The 19,335-nt window shown below is 42.2% G+C and overlaps 1 protein-coding gene across 2 annotated transcripts in view; it reads right to left on the reverse strand.

Annotated features, from left to right (window-relative positions):
- Nucleotides 1-7,665: 7,665 nt before the first annotated feature.
- FOXO1 (forkhead box O1) overlaps nucleotides 7,666-19,335 on the reverse strand; it is an 83,545-nt gene continuing 71,875 nt past the window's right edge. The window contains exons 2-3 of one of the 2 annotated variants that reach the window (XM_036228516.1): nucleotides 11,417-12,753; nucleotides 7,666-10,940 (exon numbers count right to left, since the gene is read on the reverse strand). In XM_036228516.1, coding sequence (XP_036084409.1) covers nucleotides 11,419-12,753 — 1,335 coding nt within the window. In that variant the 3' untranslated portion in view covers nucleotides 7,666-10,940; nucleotides 11,417-11,418. Of the gene's footprint in view, nucleotides 10,941-11,400; nucleotides 12,754-19,335 lie in introns of both variants that reach the window. The other variant, XM_016120004.2, reaches the window with a different exon arrangement.

Raw genomic sequence — 19,335 nt, forward strand, 5'->3', positions numbered from 1 at the left:
TTGACCAGTTTACTCGGCCATCACAGCAGGTAAGAGCCTTCAATGGATGATGGAGATTTTAGTTTCAGAGCCAGTTATCAGCCCGGAGTTTATCTGATCCAAGTAGCCTATTTTAAAGAACACTTCATGGTGTCTTTCTGGTAAACCTCACTACACATATGAAGAGAGTAGGAGATTAAAGCCTCATGAGGGCAAGGGCAGATGATGTGTCTTTCCTGTTCACCACACAGGGAATCCCTAGCACTCTGCAGAGATGCTCAGTAGATACTTAATTGTTGAATGAATGAATGGCTGGGTGAATGAATAGCAGTAAACGTTCCAGCATCTCCACAGACTCAAGTGGTTCTCAAATTTGTGTTCATAAAAATCACCTGGAATAGATAAAATGCAGATTTCTCAGTCATCACCCTGCCTCCCATCCAACCCCAGATTCTGAACCTGTAGGTCTGGGCAGGAGACATGGAATTCGCATTTTTACAAATTTTCCCAAATAATTCTGTTGCCTACATCAGTAGCTCACACTTTGAGAAACACTGTTGCCCTTCGGCAGGTTCCTCAGAGCCTCCAGGAAGTGATCTTCTGTCCAGGGGACATTTTCCCTTATCTGGGGTTCATAGAGAGTGGGGTCTGTCTGCTCTGTTCTTTTTAATTCAAAGGGAAGTTGAGGAACTAGCATTGGCAAATGCTTGGTATCTTTAACAGAAGGTATCACACATGCAAAGATTACTAAAATCACAAAACCTTTTAAATAAAAAACCTTTCCTAATAAGCCGTCCAGTTTTTTTAATTATAGTTTTTCCTTCACAAGTCTTAGAACTACCCTGGAAAAAGCATCGGCTCATTTCACAGAGAAATACTCAATTCCAACGCTACCTTTTTGTGCTGGTAAGTGGACCAGCCCCACTGCTTTCAAACATTTCATATATGGGACATTTACGCTGGACTCTAAAAGTGATGGGAGGCCTATCTCTTCATCCACATCAGCAAGCTCACCCTCCATGGCAAGCCTGTGGCTTTCCTCCTGGGTGGGGACAATCTGGGACAGAGGTGAGCTTCATTTCAAGCTTAGAGCTTTGAGATCCAAAGCTGATGCAGACTTCTTTTTGCTGTCAAGCATATTTAAAAATTCTAATCCCAGAGGGAATATTATTGTCCATATTAAAGACTGAAGTTTCGTTCATTCAATTCATATCAGTTTCTCCAACACTCAGATCCAGCAGAGAGAAGATGGCTGGGTTACCAGCCAACTCTTTGAGCAAAGAAAGGTAACCCAGACTCCAAAGTATTACACAACAGAATGCCCAGTCCTGGAAACATTCTGAAGTCTTTTTTTAGTTACCCAGAAACGACAAAGGAAATTATTTACTCCAGGAAGGTTTACAGATTGGTCTAGCTGAGGGATCCAAGAATGCATTTTTCTTATGTCTTTCTCCCTATCCCTACTCCTGCCAGTAACCAAGTGACAACAGAATTATTGCTAGTCATCTATTTTTTTAATCATGTGATTTTCTTACAAAATACAAGAACAATTGTATCCCCAAAAAAGGCACATGATGGTTACATGAGATTCCATACAGCTGTCAAATGCTTTCAGCCATCCAGGGTTTTTAAAATTATTCACGCTTCTAATGGAATACCAATTAAGACAGCAAAAGGGAGTCAAGAGGGAACTAGAAACTTAAAGATAATACTAATTTAAAATATAGCCCATAGGGCTCTGAGAACTTTTGAGATATGCTAAGATACATTTACAAGAATAAATGAAAATTTCTATTCAGGGCGTGTTTTATCACAAGAATTTCTAAGCTGAATTGCCTGACATCAGAAAAAGTCTCCTTTTCACCAAGTCATTGTTTTAGTGCATTAACACGGAAAAAAAAAAAAATTGTCTCATAAAGGAGAAAAATTATCTTTTTAATATTTCAACAATTTGAATATTTCAGATTAATGTCAAAATCATGTTTAAAAAGCAGAATGTGAGGTCCTCATTTTTTAATCAATTTCATTCAGTGGGGAAGAAGGAGAGACGACTCAATGATACAACATTAAGTCAAAAATTACAAAGGACAGTTTATGTCTTTCTTAGGTGAGATTCTGAGAAAACAAATCAGCAATTATCTAAGAGTGACCAGCTGTTTGTTTGTTTGTTTGTTTGTTTTGCAGAGACTATGAAGGTTTACAGATTGGCACAACCTGTTTCTATCGCCATGCAAGCCTTCTGGGAGACAAGCTAATAAACTGGCATTTTAGTCTTGTTAATTGGGAGGTGGGAGCTAAGTCAAAGGAACAGATTCTGGCCTGAGCCCAGAGGAAAGCTATATGGAAAGAGGATTCTGCAGCCTGTGGGGATGACTAGCTAGAAGGAAAGCCAAAGATCCCTTTTCAGCATTTTATCATTGGCCATAACCCCTCTCTTGCCTTTGAACTTTCCTTGTTTGAAGAAAGTGAATAGGAGCACTAGACTTGTCAAAATACCTTGGGCTTCTTGGTCTGCTTTTAATTTGTTGGAATGCTGGCAGGCACAGACTGGATCACCAAAGAGGAATGCCTTCGGTTGTGGCCAGTTGTCAAGTGTGCTGGCCAGTTGCTTTAGGCTCACTGAAGTTTGGTGATGACCCAAATTAGTCAGGCCTGACTCTGAACTTCTCAGGTAGGAGGGCCATAGGGCTGCCCTGGGTGGACTATCGATAATTCTTAGCGCTAAAGTCACACGCCTTTATTTTAAAAAGGCAGCCTGAGATTCATCTAGCCACCTTTTGCAAGTAAATACTCTGCTACGAGGGTCTGGTACAAGCTTGAAGGGTAAAGGAAAATTTTGAGCTATACCTTGTTGGTAAGGAAAGAAGAAAGGCATTCCAGATAAACAAAAGTCACAGTATGTTAAAAGGCCGGGAGCATAAAAGGGAATAGCTGTCGGGTGTGACTGGTGTTATGAGGTGGAGGAGATAGAGAATGCAAAAGAAGGGTGGGAAGGACCTCCCGTGCTATAGATAAAACTTCAATCTATGATAGACTTTGGGCTAACAAGAATAACCCTGTGGCAAGAGACTTCTTCCAGGGGGGCCCAAGTAATCACCCACTGGGGGTTCTTGGTATGTCCATTAAGGGCTCTAGGAAGTAATTAATTGAAAAGCAGTCATTTGCTGATAGGGTGAACATGAAATTAACCACCCAAACCCAAACACTTCGGAGTGGTAAGAGCAACTATTAATAACTATGCCGGACACCATTTGCCTAAGCCTGTATTGGGCAAACCAGAATGTTTGGTCACCCCTATTTTTTGAGCCCTTTCTATGTGCCAGACATTGAGAGAGTCTTAACTTGAGCCACTTAATTGATCCAGAAACTCCAGTATTTCCATTTAACCAACCATCATGAGTCTCAAAAGTAGAACTGACATCCTTCTGCAATCCTTTTCCAATTTCGGAATCTCCCTCTTCTACTCTCATGTTTAAAAACCCTCTGTTCATGCGTAGGGCATCCAGCTGCTTCACTGTGTACCCTTCCTAGTCACCACCTGCAAACCGCCTCCGCCTCCGATCTCTCCCCAGATTAAGGCTTTGAAACTTAAATTTGAGACTTCCTCTCCACCCCAGGTCTTATTGTCCCTTGTGTTGTCTGAAATGTAATTTGATAGCCCACACCACACAATCCCCAGACCTCATCTTCCCCAACCTCTTCCATTCTAGGACCCCCAACCTCACTGCTTCCCAGGCACCCAATGTGACCATACCCTGGACCTTGCAACAACTTCCTGTTCTCTCCCTCTGGGCATTCCCAGTATACCTGTTCTTCTACATCACCAGAACCACCAGTCCTTTGATGACACCCAATCGGTAGTGTGCTGGCAAATGTCTGACCTGTTCTCTGGGGAAGAAATGTATGCCTGTATACACATACAGACATTTATTAGAAATTTACCGATAGAAAGGATGTGTGACATACAACTTGCAAATAATAAAATACACATTTCTTTGTGAATGCCACCAGGCCAACTGATTCTCACAGAATGCTTTCAATGATTTTTGCCAAACTTTTATCTGTGGCCAACATATGGTGCTGGTGACAATTTAGCCAGGATTTGACAAATGGATTTGCATCCCAATCCACTCCTTTCTCAATATATTTTTTTTCCTCAATAAATTTAACTGTGACTTCCTGTTAAGCTATTTCTGACCCTTGTAAAAACTACATAAAATGAAAACTGCTCAGCTTCGGGATGAACAGTAGCACACTGTTTATAGCAGGTTCTCGAGTAACATGATGTTGAGATGGCTCAGGAACTTCACTCCTTTGTATCAATTAGCCTATGGTAAAATTGTTATTTACATTGTTTTGCTTAAAGTTGCAGAACCTATCAACGATATTAAGTGAGGACTTCCTGTACAGTGAGGACTTCCTGTACAGCTGTCCCAGGACAGAGATACAAATGACATAAATACCTTGAGAGTGGATAAAAGTAAACCATAGCACATTTGGATGTGATCAGTTGTATTTACTACCTTTGTTTTTTGACATAACTTATTTAACAGTAAGTTTATCTAATTGTAAATAATGGTGGCATTTAAAATTGGCCCACAAAATTCCTGCAAATTTAACAGTCAGGTCTAATGACCTGGACCATCAGGCTCCAGCACATCACTGCAGCCCCTGCCTGTTAGTTTCCTCTCCTCTCCCCTCCCCTACTTTACAGGTCAGCCTGGTACATGGAGTTGGTGGCCTCCAGGGTTTGCCCAATAAACATGACTAGGATATGGTCCAGTAGTCTAAAATGTCTCTAATTTTCTTAGTATGAGTCCACGGAAAACTTCTTGGGAAACAAATATCACAACTAGTTTGTATTGGGCACGTAATTTTCCGATTTACTAAAGTCCTCTTAGAGTTACTAAGAAAAGAGAGGCCTACCAACTCTCCTGGAGTTTGGGTCTGGTAAGCTGTCTACATGCTCCCAGGCTTGAGATGGAGGTCTATACGTGGGAATGCAGAACAACAATGCAAGGAAACCAAACAGCTCTTTCACTTAACCTGCAGAGCAATACTGACTGTCCAGAAGCCCCACAAAGGAAACAAATCCTCAAGCGCTTCTGTTACCTATGCTGACGCCAACTCAGCTGTACACGGGACACTATTTGCAGACATGACCTCATCCTCTAATCCTCACATCAAACCTGTGAGGCAGGTAGCAGAAGGTATCCTCAACTCCCCTTGTCTGTGGTGGAAACCACTGCCAAACATCAGAACAGCTTACTACTCACTCCACCAACACCCCAAGTGCCCCTGCCACCAGTATGAACAAAGCAGTGGGCAGCTCTGGCTTGTTCTGGAAAAAAGCACTAAAAGGCAAAATGGGCCTCCCCTTTATCCCAATTCATCAGACAGAAAAATCTGGTTTAAAATGGCCCACTGAGAGCCCTGTTCTAAGCGGCTCTTTCACCTACGATCATCTAAAGCAGCACTTTTAGTAATGTTACTAATTTAGTAATGTTACAACCCCAAGAATGTTTGCAGAAACTCTAGTGTATGAGAATCTCACATGGATCCTAGGCTACTATCCTAGGCAACTTTTAAGTTTTACAGGAATTGTGAAAGTTGCTTGTCAGGGATTGGAGCTCGTGGAAGGAATGAGATGTATACAATAAAAAACAAGCCCTCTTTTTTCCTTGAGGATGTAAATCTCTACTTTCCACCAGTGGCATCCAGCACAAATAAGACCTTCACTTTTGGAAGATGTGAACATGATAAAGGTACTAATGCCAAGAAATTTTATTTAGCCTTTTAGTTCATGGGAGTAGAGGGGTTAGGAGGAAGGCAGTCTCATGCCACCAGTCAAGCTAAGAAAAGTCGACCTAAGCTTGGCCCCTAACCATTTTTTCCTTTTTCCTGTAACAGGTGAATGCCTTCTCAGTATGGCACATTCTCCTCTCAGAGCCACATTGCCAAAGTGACGGGTCTGCTCAGAGAGCCGGCTCTCCCAGCCACCTGTAAAAACTTCTAAGTTCTATTTTTAACTTCTATATGCCCATGCCACTCTGTAGCTTCCTCTAGTCAAAGGACTCAAAGACCTTCAGCTCACACCTCAGCTGCCTCCACTTCACCTCTGGCTTCCTATCACCATCCAGGGCTGCCTGCCTTCCTCCTTCCTCCATGCCAGCATACACCTCCCTTTCCATTCCACAGAAACATCACTCATTCGCCAGTTACTTAAACTGGAAAATATCCTAGAGTCCACGTGTTTAAGTAATGGCCAATCTAATTTTTTTACACCAATAATGAAACAGCAAATTAGAATAAGGAAACTGACTGGAAACACATCTCATCTAAGAGGCTCTGCCAGGCTGCAGGCTCATGGCCCTGTAAGGAACACGAACATGATAAAAGTTCAATGTGCAAGTGACAGTGACTTCAACTGCCCCTTAGTGTGATGTATCTCTTGGAACAGCCTTCCACTCTCTTGGCCATGCCAACCAGTCTACTTGGCAACATCACTGCTAGAGGTCAGCTCAAACATGGAGAAACAATGGTCAAGGCAGTCCTTCAGTGTGGCTGGTTCACAGGTCACAAACACAACCCTGGGTACACATCTGTATTCTAACCTCTGGCTCTCTGGCCAACGCAGGGGCCTACATACTGTCTAATGAAGTCAGTCTCTCCCTCCCAAGCTCCACCCATGGGCCCTACCAGGGAAATCTTCTTGCTGTGTTGCTTCTCTTACTGTGATATAAAACTTGGGGACTGGTTTCATTAAATATTAGATGTGTCATTTTTGTACCTGCAGAAGGTGTAAAAGGGGCCTACTGGTTACAGTTCTGTTGGTACAATCAAGGTGTTTTTCTGCATTTGGACTAGATCAGCAGTTTTCAAAATGATTTGGGAATGAATCCCCGGGTCTGGGAGAAGATGGTTCTAAACTCTGGGTTGCTGACTATCATGTCTTTTAAATAAAGGATTCCATTGCTAGAAGGAAGGAAGAGAAAAAAAAAAAAAAAAAAACCACCTGAAAGCTGGACTGACCTACTGGTAGCTAAATAGATAAACATCAGAATAACCTATTTCCCTGTTGTTACTCTGACTCATTTGGACATTGACTTGCCTGGTAAAAGAATCAGAAGGAAGGAGACTAGCCTTCATTCTGGTTTAAAAATGCATTTTAATCATCATTAACCCAATCCTAGCCCATTCCTCAGGGCATTTTGTGAATAACACAAACATATAAACCTCCAGTCTGCAGCCACTTAGAGGATGCAATGCTCCTCTTTCAGCAAAGTGTGGGCAGTGGTGACAGGAGCACATACGGCCTTGACCTCCTCCTAGCTGGGACTGTCCTAACCTGCCCCTCAGCTGCTTTTACCTTCGGCCCGATCTGCTCTGACCTGAGACTAAAATGCCAAGGAATTACTGTACAGGACTGTGGTTTCAGACATTCCAAAGATGAAGAAGCTACACTCCAGGATTGTTTGTTGTCAGGAGATTTTTTACTTGTTTTTAACTCTAGGAAGCTACGGGTCTGGTCAGAGAGACTGTTCACCCCACCACCCCCCAAAGGAAATACCAGATTTGAATAAAGGATGGCAATATGGCTAACAACGTCTAACTGAAGTGATAGCTAAACAAACAAACGACCTAATAAAAACCTTATTCTGCATGATGAGAAAAGAAAGACACCAAACCATTTAAACATAATTTATGTACATTTATGGCTTTATACAATAATAGCAAAAATTGTTCATGTGTCTGTAAGTACATCGGCATCATCAGGCACTTCTCAGAGTATTGGAACACGAACATGGAATCTGCACTGTTACTAAACTCGAGTAGCAAAATGCGGGAGGGTGTGTGACTATGTCCTCACAAGACTCAAGTGGCCACAGCTGGCCACACTGCCAGGCTGCACACCGCATCAAGGAGGGGGCCAAGAGTCATGCCGTGGTTTTGTTTGCATAAACCACACTGCATTTTTTACTGAATGATCACTCCCAAACTAAAATCACAAGAGGAACTTCTTACTTCAAAGTCAGTTATAAATTAAGAACTCTTAAAGGCTGAATATAAGAATTTCGGGGGGATGGGACCAGGGAGAAACAGACACATATGTCCAGCAGTTGAACACATCCAAACTGTATACCTTCAGAGAACTGTTTCTATTTCAAGTGTCCTTCTCTTCTTGGGATGTTCCATTGCTTTACTGCTCGCTGCGATATAACATTTGCTAATTATTTCAGACTTCTGTCAGTCTGTGAAAGCAGAACTTGCCAAGTAATGCGTCTATTACCTAAATATATTCCATACGTCTATATTACAGAAACAATACTTTATACTTAAAATATCTGAATAGCTCTATAATACAATATGCTTTTAATAAAAGTACAAACCAGAGGAAACAAATCAAACAAGGCTGCATAGGTGATATCATTTGCACATTTCACAAAGCAATCATGTACAATAACTGATACACTAATTACTTCAGAAAGTCAGTATTCGTACAGAGAAATAATTACCAGAGGTCACATAATGTTTTCAAAATAGACAAGGTGCCTTTCACTGGAGTTCACTGTACCCCAGAGAGCTAGCTACCCAGGGATCCATGGTAGAATTTCAACACAGAAAAATTTGACAGGAAAAAAGATATTTACACAGACTCAAGGAAGAAACATTTTTTTAAAAGTCACTCTATGAAGTAGTAAGATTTTAACAGTGATTTCAGCTAAGCTGTCTCTGACAAACAAATGGGGGCTCTGAGGCTCGCGTGCACTGGCACGTGGCGGTCCGTGGCAACGGGGGTCGAGAACTCTGCGCCAGTAAGCTCCAGTCCACAAGCAGGAGGCACTGCTTACAGCGACTGGGATTTCTAAAACCAGACAGATTCTGGAGTGGCCAACAATGAAGATGGTTAGAGAAGTGGTTGTTTAAAAAATTTTTAAAACATGGAAGTTACAGTGGGCAACTTACCATAGAGCTGGCCTCCTGTAAAACATCTGTCAAGAACACCTGGGTTCTTATAAAACATGTAGGAAAAACCAAACCAAGAGCACTGCGATTTGCAGGCAAGATGAAGCAAACATGATCTGAGCTACATACATAGAAATCAGAGCCTTGTTAAGAAGGCACAAGGAACATTTTTGTGCACCTGTTCCTTTTATTGTGCTGACTTCTGGCATTCCACTACTTGAAAATACCAATGCATTAGTGGGACACAAAGTCAATTAACTTGGTCTGTCAGTGATAGGTAATTGGAAAATATTAAAACACAATGATCTGAATTACAGTTTAGTTTGCTAAAAGCTAAAGAAATCCTAACTTATGCAAAGGCATTCAAAACAAAGTCAAATACACAACTTACACCTGGTTTGTTGATTTTCAAATTAATTGCTCCAATTTTTAAACAAGTTCTGCTCTATTTGGTAGCCATCTGTACTAGTGAACACAAAGCATTCTACAAATCACTAAGTCCCATTTTAAAACTCCCCCCACTTTGACTTACTTTCCATAGTGTGCTAAGTAATCTGCAGAACAAAAAGGAAAGAGGGATAAAGTGTGAATGTTGACATAATCCTTCAAGGCAGAACTACAAAACCAACCTCCACATAGACCAAAATAAGAGCACAGAATTATGAAGGAAAACTTTTGCTGAAGCTCAACTCAGAATGGTTGCTGATCAAAACCCCCAGTTTGAAAATGAGCACTGTTGTAGACGCGGACCTTCCTTCCTGATCTACGAACACTGCAAGGCCAACCAGGACCAAAAGCCATGATGAGTGGACAGGCATCTATCAGAAGACTTAACGCTGTGCATTATGCTTGGCTCACAGGGTAACAGAAGCAGATAAAATTTCTTTAAAACACATGAAAACATATCAAGTTCTCTTAAACATGAAACGCAAAATGTCTATAACTATACATCACTCTCCTGCCACAGTAGGGCCAAAAACGTTGAATATGTAAGTACTAATTACAAAGATTTTAAGATTAGTCAGAAACATTACCAAGTAGCATCCCAAAGTGTACAAACCAGTTAAACACATACAAAATTAGTACTAATCCAGTTAGAATACAAAATGCTAATTATGGATGCTGCCTCAAATATCTGGGATTCCACAAATTTACAAGCGTACTGTAACAAAGTAGACTCTAGTTTTCAGAAAACATTACAGTTCAGTATCTATTCCAAAAAGATCAAGTCCCATCAATAACATCAAAAATCATTTATCTGGAAATTAGAACCATTTATATGTTTGTACAAATTTGCAAATAATAAAATAAACAAACAAAAAAATAGAAAAGACCTGTACAAGGCTGGCGTTTAATCTTTTTTTTCCCCCAAGAGTTTGACAAGTCCATTAATTCAGCAGATTGATAACAGGCTATTGGTTCTCATGTGAATTATGTGGCAACATGAACAGGTCCACAGCTGTTCAATGGAGGTTCAGAATGGAGAGCTTGGTTCTTGGTAATTCGTCAGTTCAGCAGAACACAGGTAGTACAAACGAAAGTTTAACTTATCAAGGACATGAGACCATCACAGTATTACAAAAAGAGTATAAACTTTCCTTTGACCAAATGGATATTTAAAAAAAACAAAACACACACAAATACAATTCTGTAGCTACTGCTTATATACAAAACTTGAAAGCACACCAGGATCTGAAAGTCTTTTCTGCAGTTATATGGTGTAGTGAGTTTGGCACTTGATTGTAATGAAATTTCCAATGGCACAGTCCTTATCTACAGCAGCACATAACCTGCAAACATAGAGCAAACATCCTGTACAGGAAAAGTGTCTTCGCTGCCAAGTCTGACGAAAGGAAAAAAGAAACATTTTTTTCATTATGGTTTTTTTTTTTTTTTTTTTTTAAATCAAGAAAATGAAAAGGTGGGGTGAAGGACATCTTTGGACTTCTCTCAGTTCCTGCTATCAGACAATCTGAAGTACTCTTAAGTATAGCCTAGAAAAAAAAATACACAAAATAAAAATATAGACAAATTAAAATCAATTCATCTTAACACATTAGAGTGACAGACATAGCTGGGGGGAGGGGAGAACTAGAGCTTTCTCCAACAGTTCTGAAATCACTGATGGGGGAAAATTACACTTTAAAAAGCCCTTCAGCATTTGATTTGTATCAAATAATTCATTTATTGAAGAGCTACTAAAAAGATGCAGCCATATAATTGTCAAAAGAAAATATTTAAAGCAGTTGGAGAAAGCCTCCGTGTTAAGCTCAAAAAGAAACGTTATAAACTGTAAAAAGGGTGAAGAAGGAATGATAAAAGATGCCTCTCTGCAAGGGGCAACTAGCTGACATCAAAAAAGTCCTAACCATGGAAGATAAATGGCAAGTTTCAGTGTTTCTCTCTTTTAAGTTCAGTTCTCAGAAGGCCTTTTTGATATTGGGGTGATCTTACCTGCTCACTAACTTACTCTTAGCCTGACACCCAGCTATGTGTCGTTGTCTTGACACTGTGCGGGAAGCTTTGGTTGGGCAACACATTGTCAAAATTAAAATCCAATGTATCTCCATCCATGAGGTCGTTCCGAATGATGGACTCCATGTCGCAGTCCAGGCGCTCGATAAACATGCCGTCCAAGTCACTGGGGAGCTTCTCCTGGTGGATGCCCACCCTGCCATAGCCATTGCAGCTGCTGACTGAGGAGTAGCCCCCGAGGGTGTTCATCTGCATGGGGTGGGGCAGAGGCACTTGTACAGTTGTCTTCCCGGGGGCCAAGCGGTTCATACCCGCGCTGTGGGGCATGGTGCTTACCGCGTGGGGCAGGGCACGCCCATTAACTGCAGATGCGGGCTGAGCGTGTCCAGGGTGGGTGTGGGAGCTAGGACTCATCATTTTGTTATGAGATGCCTGGCTGCCATAGGTTGACATGACCGAATTAGGGCCCATCAACACATTCTGGCCAAGGACCCGGCTGTTGGGTTGGGCCACCCCAGGATCAACTGGCGTCATAATGTCATTGTGGGGAGGAGAGTCAGATGTAAGTAACTCCTTCAAGAGTCCTGGTGCACAGTTATACTGATTCATACCTCCATAACTCGATTTGTTGTCCTGAAGCGTTTGCATTGACATCTGGGGCAAAGGACTCATGCTGGATTGGCCGTAGGTATATTTTTGGTAATTCGGACTGGGTGAATTCAGACTGGTGTTTGGCGGCGCAAACGAGTAGCATGGTGTCTGCTGCATCATGGTGCCAGGTGAAGACTGGGTTGAAACAGTTAATGACGTTGGTGATGAGAGAAGGTTGAGATTATCCAAAAGGTTTTCCATGTTTTCAGGATTGCTTATCTCAGACAGACTGGGGAGAGTAGAAGCCATCTTTGCAGCGGATGGTGGGTACACCATAGAGTGCACATCCCCGTCTCCTAGATCATCCTGTTCGGTCATAATGGGAGAGAGTCTCCCACTAATAGTACTAGCATTTGAGCTAGTTCGAGGGCGAAAAGTACTCCAGTTATCAAAGTCATCATTGCTGTGAGAACCAGGGCTGGCAGGCCATTTAGAGAACTGAGACCCCGGGCTGTCCCCTGCACCTTCCTGCCCAGACTGGAGGGATGCTTTTTTCTTGGCAGCGCGGCCTCGGCTCTTAGAAAATTTACTGTTGTTGTCCATGGACGCAGCTCTTCTCCTGGGGGATTTTCCGCTCTTGCCTCCCTCTGGATTAAGCATCCACCAAGAACTTTTTCCAGTTCCTTCATTCTGCACACGAATGAACTTGCTATGTAGAGACAGATTATGACGAATTGAATTCTGTAAAACAAAACATCATGTCAGAAATACAGTAATTCTCTAATTGGAAAACTTACTAATCAATAGAGATATGCATTACATGGAAGTACAGATTTCGACCAGAAGTCACAGTAGTTTCTGAATCCCGATACAAAAGAGCTCAAACCAGTACTAGAAAAATAATATCTTATCTTAAAAATAACCTTAATTTAATGAGGGGACAAAATTAAATACGCATTATTACAAACATCTCCTTTTACGTAGCTATATTTCATAGGGAAATTACAGGAACTGGTTTTAAAACCACTTAAATTTTGTTTAGTTACAGTGCTATGCAAATAGTACTCTGTAACAAAGTGCTATCAAAAACCCTTTCCATTCTACCACCCCCAAAACAACTGCCAATTCTCTTTAGATTTACATGCATGAGAAGTTTTATATTACTGGGCCCACCTGATCATGGAAAAGAAAGAAATGAAACAGCATATTCTTAGTCAAGAATTAAAAGCCTGGAAACTAGTAAAACTTAGATTCATTTGGACCCTTAAAGTCCATTAGGCAAATAGAGGTGAATATTAGAAAAACTGGTCATTTTTTTTTAAATTTTAGAAAGTTGAACTGCCCCTACCCCTGAAAAAAGGAAGAAAAACTTAAATGCAAGTATTATTTGCCACTCCCTCCCCCCCAAAATAACCAATAGTATTATGCACCAACTAACCCAAGGACACTGCATCAAAGGTTACTGTCCGCCCAAAAATACAACCTGAGAGGAGGGTTAGAGAGGTAGAGAGTACAAAGCGCTTGGCTCGAGGCTTCCACCCTCTAAGTACAGCTCCATGACTGAACTGTGCCACGTATACCCATAGGACAATTAATTAGTAGAGAAAAGTCACTGTTTTTTGAGCATTTAGGTGGTTCTGCTACTCGCTGGTTATATAACCTCATGAAACTGCTTGGCCCCTATGTATCTTAGGTTTCCTTATGTGTAAAACAGAGAAATAGTCTCTGGGGTCTGTTATGCAGACAAAATGAGATACGGTATATAAAATGCTCAGTGGTGTCTGGTACATGGTAAGTCACTGGGAAGAAGGTATCAGATCCCGACTTTGGGGGCCCAAGATATCATCATTCTAAGCCCCACTCCCCTCCTATTCACCGGGGTGTGGGTAGGAGCTTATAGGTATTATTTGCAAACCCACAACTCTAAACACTCAGTGAAAGGGGCCAAGACAGTTTCAAGCTCCAGCAGAAGCGGTGAAGCTGGGCTGCGAACAAGGAAGTGCCAGTTTGACTCCCCCACTGGACACACAGCAAGGCTGCCAAAATCCGGAGCGCCTCTGTGACATATAGAAAAGGAAAGTGGGTTCTTAGGGCAGAGGGACCCTATCTTACAACTTTTTGTTCCCAGCACAGAACAGGGCACACAGGATACCCTCCCTCACTGCTCACTGAGCAGCATCTGTCATCAGGGCTCCCTCCATCCCAGGTCCAGGAGCAGGATTCTGGGTGTCCTAGAACCCTAGGAACAGGGCTGAGCGCATGGACCCCAGACTTCCCTGGCTTTCTCAGCCAACTGCTTGCAAGGCTCTGATGACAAAGCCCCCCTGAGCCCTGTGGCCCCTTCTCCCTGACCACGGAAAGGCTCTGGCTGGATTTGTGGTCACCGAGGGATGCAGCCACAATGCCCACATCCTCATGTCATCGATGTGGGACACAGATGTTTGAATGCCAATCGCTGCCTCAGAACAAAGCCATTGCATAGCAGGACAAAGCCAGGGCTCCAACATAAACCATAAACTCAAGTTTTTTCTCATGAAAAGGAAGTAGAAAACAGAACGGGGGGGTCGGGGGCGGGGTGGGAATCTTACTTTCAAAAAAGAGATGCAAAAGTCAGAGTGGGGCTGGACAGCTGATGCTGAGAAATCCACACTTCGGAATGCCCTCTGACCCTCTGTACTACATTCCACCCAAGAATTGCAACACAGCAGCTATGTGACAAGCTCTTCTGCCAGGGCACACAGAAAGTACAGGTCAGACATGGACCTGAATGCGGGTGCATCAGGCTGGATGCTTGGCAGGTGTGTCAAGTGGATGACGTTTCTCTTATTCCCAAGACTTTCCTCTTCCTTCCCACCTATGGATCTGTCCCAAACTCAAGACAGGGTTTAAGAAAGACTTTACATACATACAAGACTCCCTTAAAAGAGTCTGAGTATTGCATTTCCCTAATGTTCTACACTTTATTCCCACGACAATCCCCAAACACTATAGGAAGGTTTAACACATTCGCTCCTAGGGCCACAGCTTCATCTACAGGGCCCACCAACACCAGCAAAGCACATCCTAAATTCCTCCTGAAAGAAGCAGGCCTGCCCCTGGAGTAGATGGGAATGGAGGAGAGTACTCTGACCCTACAACATGTTCTATATGCAGAAAGTCTGGGTATTTGCACAATATCCCTTGTTCTTCAAACACAATGGACACAGATAAGCTACATGAAGAAATCTCTAGAGGAAAGGAAGCCTGACTCCTGTCCCTGTCACATTTAGTTAATGATAAAGGGGATGATCTTCCTAGACAGTAGCTTCCTGGCTGTCTACACGAGCTGGAGGAAGGGGTGGTACAGCTCTACGACATTTATAATTAGATCAGATCATTTGCAATTGGGGGACATTTTTAACAAGACTGCAGAAGACATGATAAAATCTTCAAAAAATTCAGGAAGCATTCACTAACTCACTACTTAGACTTACCAAAAAAAAAAAAAAAAGGTCTCACAGCAATCTTTTACATACCAAAACATTATGCTACATATTTTTCTAAGAGGACATTTCAGGTCTCTCTTGGAGTAGCAGAACTGTCTCCTAACTTTGCCAACAATTAAAAAAAAATTTTTTCCGAACAGGAAAAGATTTTCTGTGCAGGGCTTATTACATAAAGTCCTGTTTTTCACATGGCCAGCAGGACATTAAAGAAGCTGTGACTTCCAGGGGGTGGGGGTAGGGGTGATGAATAGGTAAATCTTGTAAAAATACATGTTGCTATTTAATGATGTTATGTCTGCAAGTCTCTACCAGACATAGCCAAGGCCAGAGGAAAGTATGGTTCATCCATGGAACCATGCAGCTGAGCCACACACTGTCAGTGCTCTGAGATGGTTCTTGAACTATGACAGCTATTATGTGAGGAAAGAAGCAGGATATGAGGACAGAAGTCTCATGCACTGCAAACCACTTACCCAAATCCCGAGTTTTTACGTGATGCCATTAGAGAAAAAGATAAGTTAGCGAATTTCCTCTCCACTAGCTGTATTTCTCTGCAGCCCAGCTTTCTGCTAATGCCAAGCTGGCTTTTTCTGCACATACCTCCCTCTGCAACCTGCTCCCTGACTCCCCCGCCATCTGCATGCCTAGCCACCCTAAGCAGTGCAGGAGCACGTTCTTGGGAAACCTGACCCAACAAACTCCATGGTTCATGTGGGTGAAGGGGTAACCTGGGCATGATATGCACTTGCTTGTTCAACCCGCCCTGTTGCCTTTTTCTAACTCTTAGGTGTTCTATGTGCTCTACAGACTGGATTCCGAACTCTTTAAAGGGCAAGTGGCTAAAGTTTGTTTCTATTTCCTAACCTCAAATCCTCTAAAATATGCTCTACACACAAGACTTGTCCATGTTTGTTGTCTGACATCTCAAAAACATAACAGGAAGTTCTGTAATGCCTTACACATCTTTTATCCATCCATCTATATACCAATTCATGCCAAGTAACATTTATTGGGACCTATTTTCTGCTACATGCAGTGAAGAACAAAAGAAGGAATTAGACACAGACTATGCCCTCTAGGTGCTTTATGATCTGCCTACCTAGGAAAAGAACAAGTCCACCTAAATACACACTCATGACAGAAATTGATGCACAAAGGACTGTCCAGGAGCATAGACTTATTTCCATCAAAGGCCTCACCCCCCCCCACCACAAGTGTCCCTTGCAGAGGCATTTCCTCCTAACCCTATCGTGCCCCGCAGCTCTCTAATGCAGAGCCTTGTTTACTCGTCATAATTATGATTCTGCTGTCTGGTCCCTTGGGGTGTGTCTGGCGCCCCACTCCACTGCAAGCCACATAAGCTCAGAGACCTGATCTGTCTTCTTGTACGCTGCACCCTCACAGCTCCACCACCAAGAAGGTATCAAGCATCTGCTGAACGGTTAGCAGGTCCCACCTACATTTACAGGGCTGTTGAGAAGACTAAATGAGGTAACACATGTAAAGTGCTTATCTCAATGAATATTACCTGATGTTATTATTAGGATAATGTATCTATAAAATAGAGTATCTACGTTTTAGAGACTTAAGGTATATAAACATTAGTCTCATTTCTTTATAAATATACCTTGTACTGTTGCCACTAACATAAAGCTTTTACAGGTTAGTTACTGGAAAAACAAACCAGTTTTGGGGTAAGAGTTAAGATATTTTCTCTCTGCACTAGATAGTGCCTCAGATGCGAAAACTGATCTGTGAACATACTTGCTGGTCACTGTCATCAGAATCTCGTAGTCAAGTTTTCAAGGTGTTACTGCCGAGCCTTGTGTGGGCATCCCACACAGCTGTGGGCTCTGGACACAGCCAGTGTGAGACAGGGAAGTAGGTTATGGAGCAGGGCCACTTCAACAGGCCACCATCTGGCATCTCTGTGGCAGATGATTATGACTGAGCTCTGCTGGCCCACTGCCTGCCTGGCTAGAAGGAGCTGGGCTCCAAGGCTGGCACCTAGAGACCTTGAGGACACAGGACAGGAACTGCCCCTTCCCCACTATACTCCTAGCACCACTCTCTAAAGCAATAATCAGACAGCCATTAAAGTGCAGGAAGAAATCTTTATACTTTTCATTTACTTTAAATTTTTTATCTCATTTTTCAAAAATGTATATTTGCAAATGTGTTATATAATATACACAATATACTGGTATAGTAAAAACAAATAAATTGGTATCATAAAAACAAATAAATGTAATATCAATAGGGTGTGTGATTTTTACAAAAACATTTAAAGAGCACTAGTCTATTACAGTAGACTTGGAGTGGACTAAAGGCCCCAACAAAGAAACCAAGGGGGCAGAACCAGCCCTAGAGTCAAGTCTAGCAAACTCTTCAGCCCCATGAGGCCTGGTTTGAAGAAAGGGTCTTGTCCAACACTGGGTTTGCACCTCTCCACCCCTGCCCTGCCCTGCCCAGGCTCTTTCATGACCCTTCTCTTTACCCTGGGCTTCCCCAGACGCCCCACCTTCTGACCTGAGCTGCGCCCAGGCTCCATCTAGCTCTCTCCTTGCTGTGCATGGACATCGCCACCTCTCGGCCATGAGTCTTCCCATCACTGCTACGCTCCACTTTTCTCTCTGCTTAGCAGTTCTAAGAATACCCTGGTCTTTGTGTTTAACCAAAAGAAAACAAAACCAGCAACTTAAGCTGAATATATCCTGCTCATGAACTCCTAGCCTTCATACTTTATATCTGTATTACTTTATAGTTTACAAACTGCTTTTAATATACCACCTCATTCCATCCTTGGGTGAGCCCTATAAGGCAGGTATTATTGACCCCTGTATCAGAAACAGGAAAACTAAGGCTCCCAAAACGAGCCCAGCTAGGACTCAGACTAAGCTTTTACGACTCTGCATTACAACTCCACTGCAGCTGGAAAACCAGCTCCTTGGCTTCACCAGCATTAAGAAGACTGAGGTTACATGTGTGCATCTTGAATAAGCAGAAATAATTCTGTTTACAAATACTAGTTTACAAAATTCACTTTCTGCCTCAATGGGTAATAAATTTACAAAACATGATTTGCTTTTAATTCTAATGGTTACTCTTTGTGGCAGGATACCATAGCAGCTGAGGTGTGATTTTAAATGTGAACGAACATCACCCCGGGGGGGAAATCCCATGTAAAGAGGCTGTGGGACCCACAAGGAAAATGGAAAGGGCTCCAGAGGCCCCCAAAGCCTAGAAATGCCCATCGCCCAGGGAGAGGGTGGGTATGAACAAGTCACCAAGTCAAACAAAAAGAACTTCCAAGACACTGGAATACAAGACTAAAGGAACTTGTCTGGAAACTCTAAAAATTCTTTCAAAATGCTAGACAAACTAGATTTTCCTAAAAGCATTTTATCTAATTTCTGTGAACTTTGTCAGTGTATGCGATTGTTTCGCAGATTCCCAGTGTGGCCTTTATTCCCTCCTCCTGCTTCCTCTCTTTTATATCATGTCTTCCGGCACGTCTAGCAGTGAAAACAAACTAAGGAGAAAGTAGAAATAATCACTATTCAGAACAGAGTTTCCATTAGAGTTGCTAATAAAACAACAACTTTGCAAAGTGATCCATTTTGTTCACAAACAGAAGGAAAATATGATCTTTTGCCAAAAACTCTTTTTACAAGTAATGCCAATAGACATGTTATCAACACACAGCATATAAATTTAAGAAATGTTGTACCAGGTCTGCTGTGATCTGCTGTGAATGGCTAATCCACAAGCTTACACATTAGGCCCTAGCATTCAGCTCTCCTTCCAAATGGCTGATTTGTTTTCATTTCCCAGAAAC

The sequence above is a fragment of the Rousettus aegyptiacus genome, unplaced genomic scaffold (assembly GCF_014176215.1).
Source record: "Rousettus aegyptiacus isolate mRouAeg1 unplaced genomic scaffold, mRouAeg1.p scaffold_m13_p_11, whole genome shotgun sequence".
NCBI classification, from domain to species: Eukaryota; Metazoa; Chordata; class Mammalia; order Chiroptera; family Pteropodidae; genus Rousettus; species Rousettus aegyptiacus.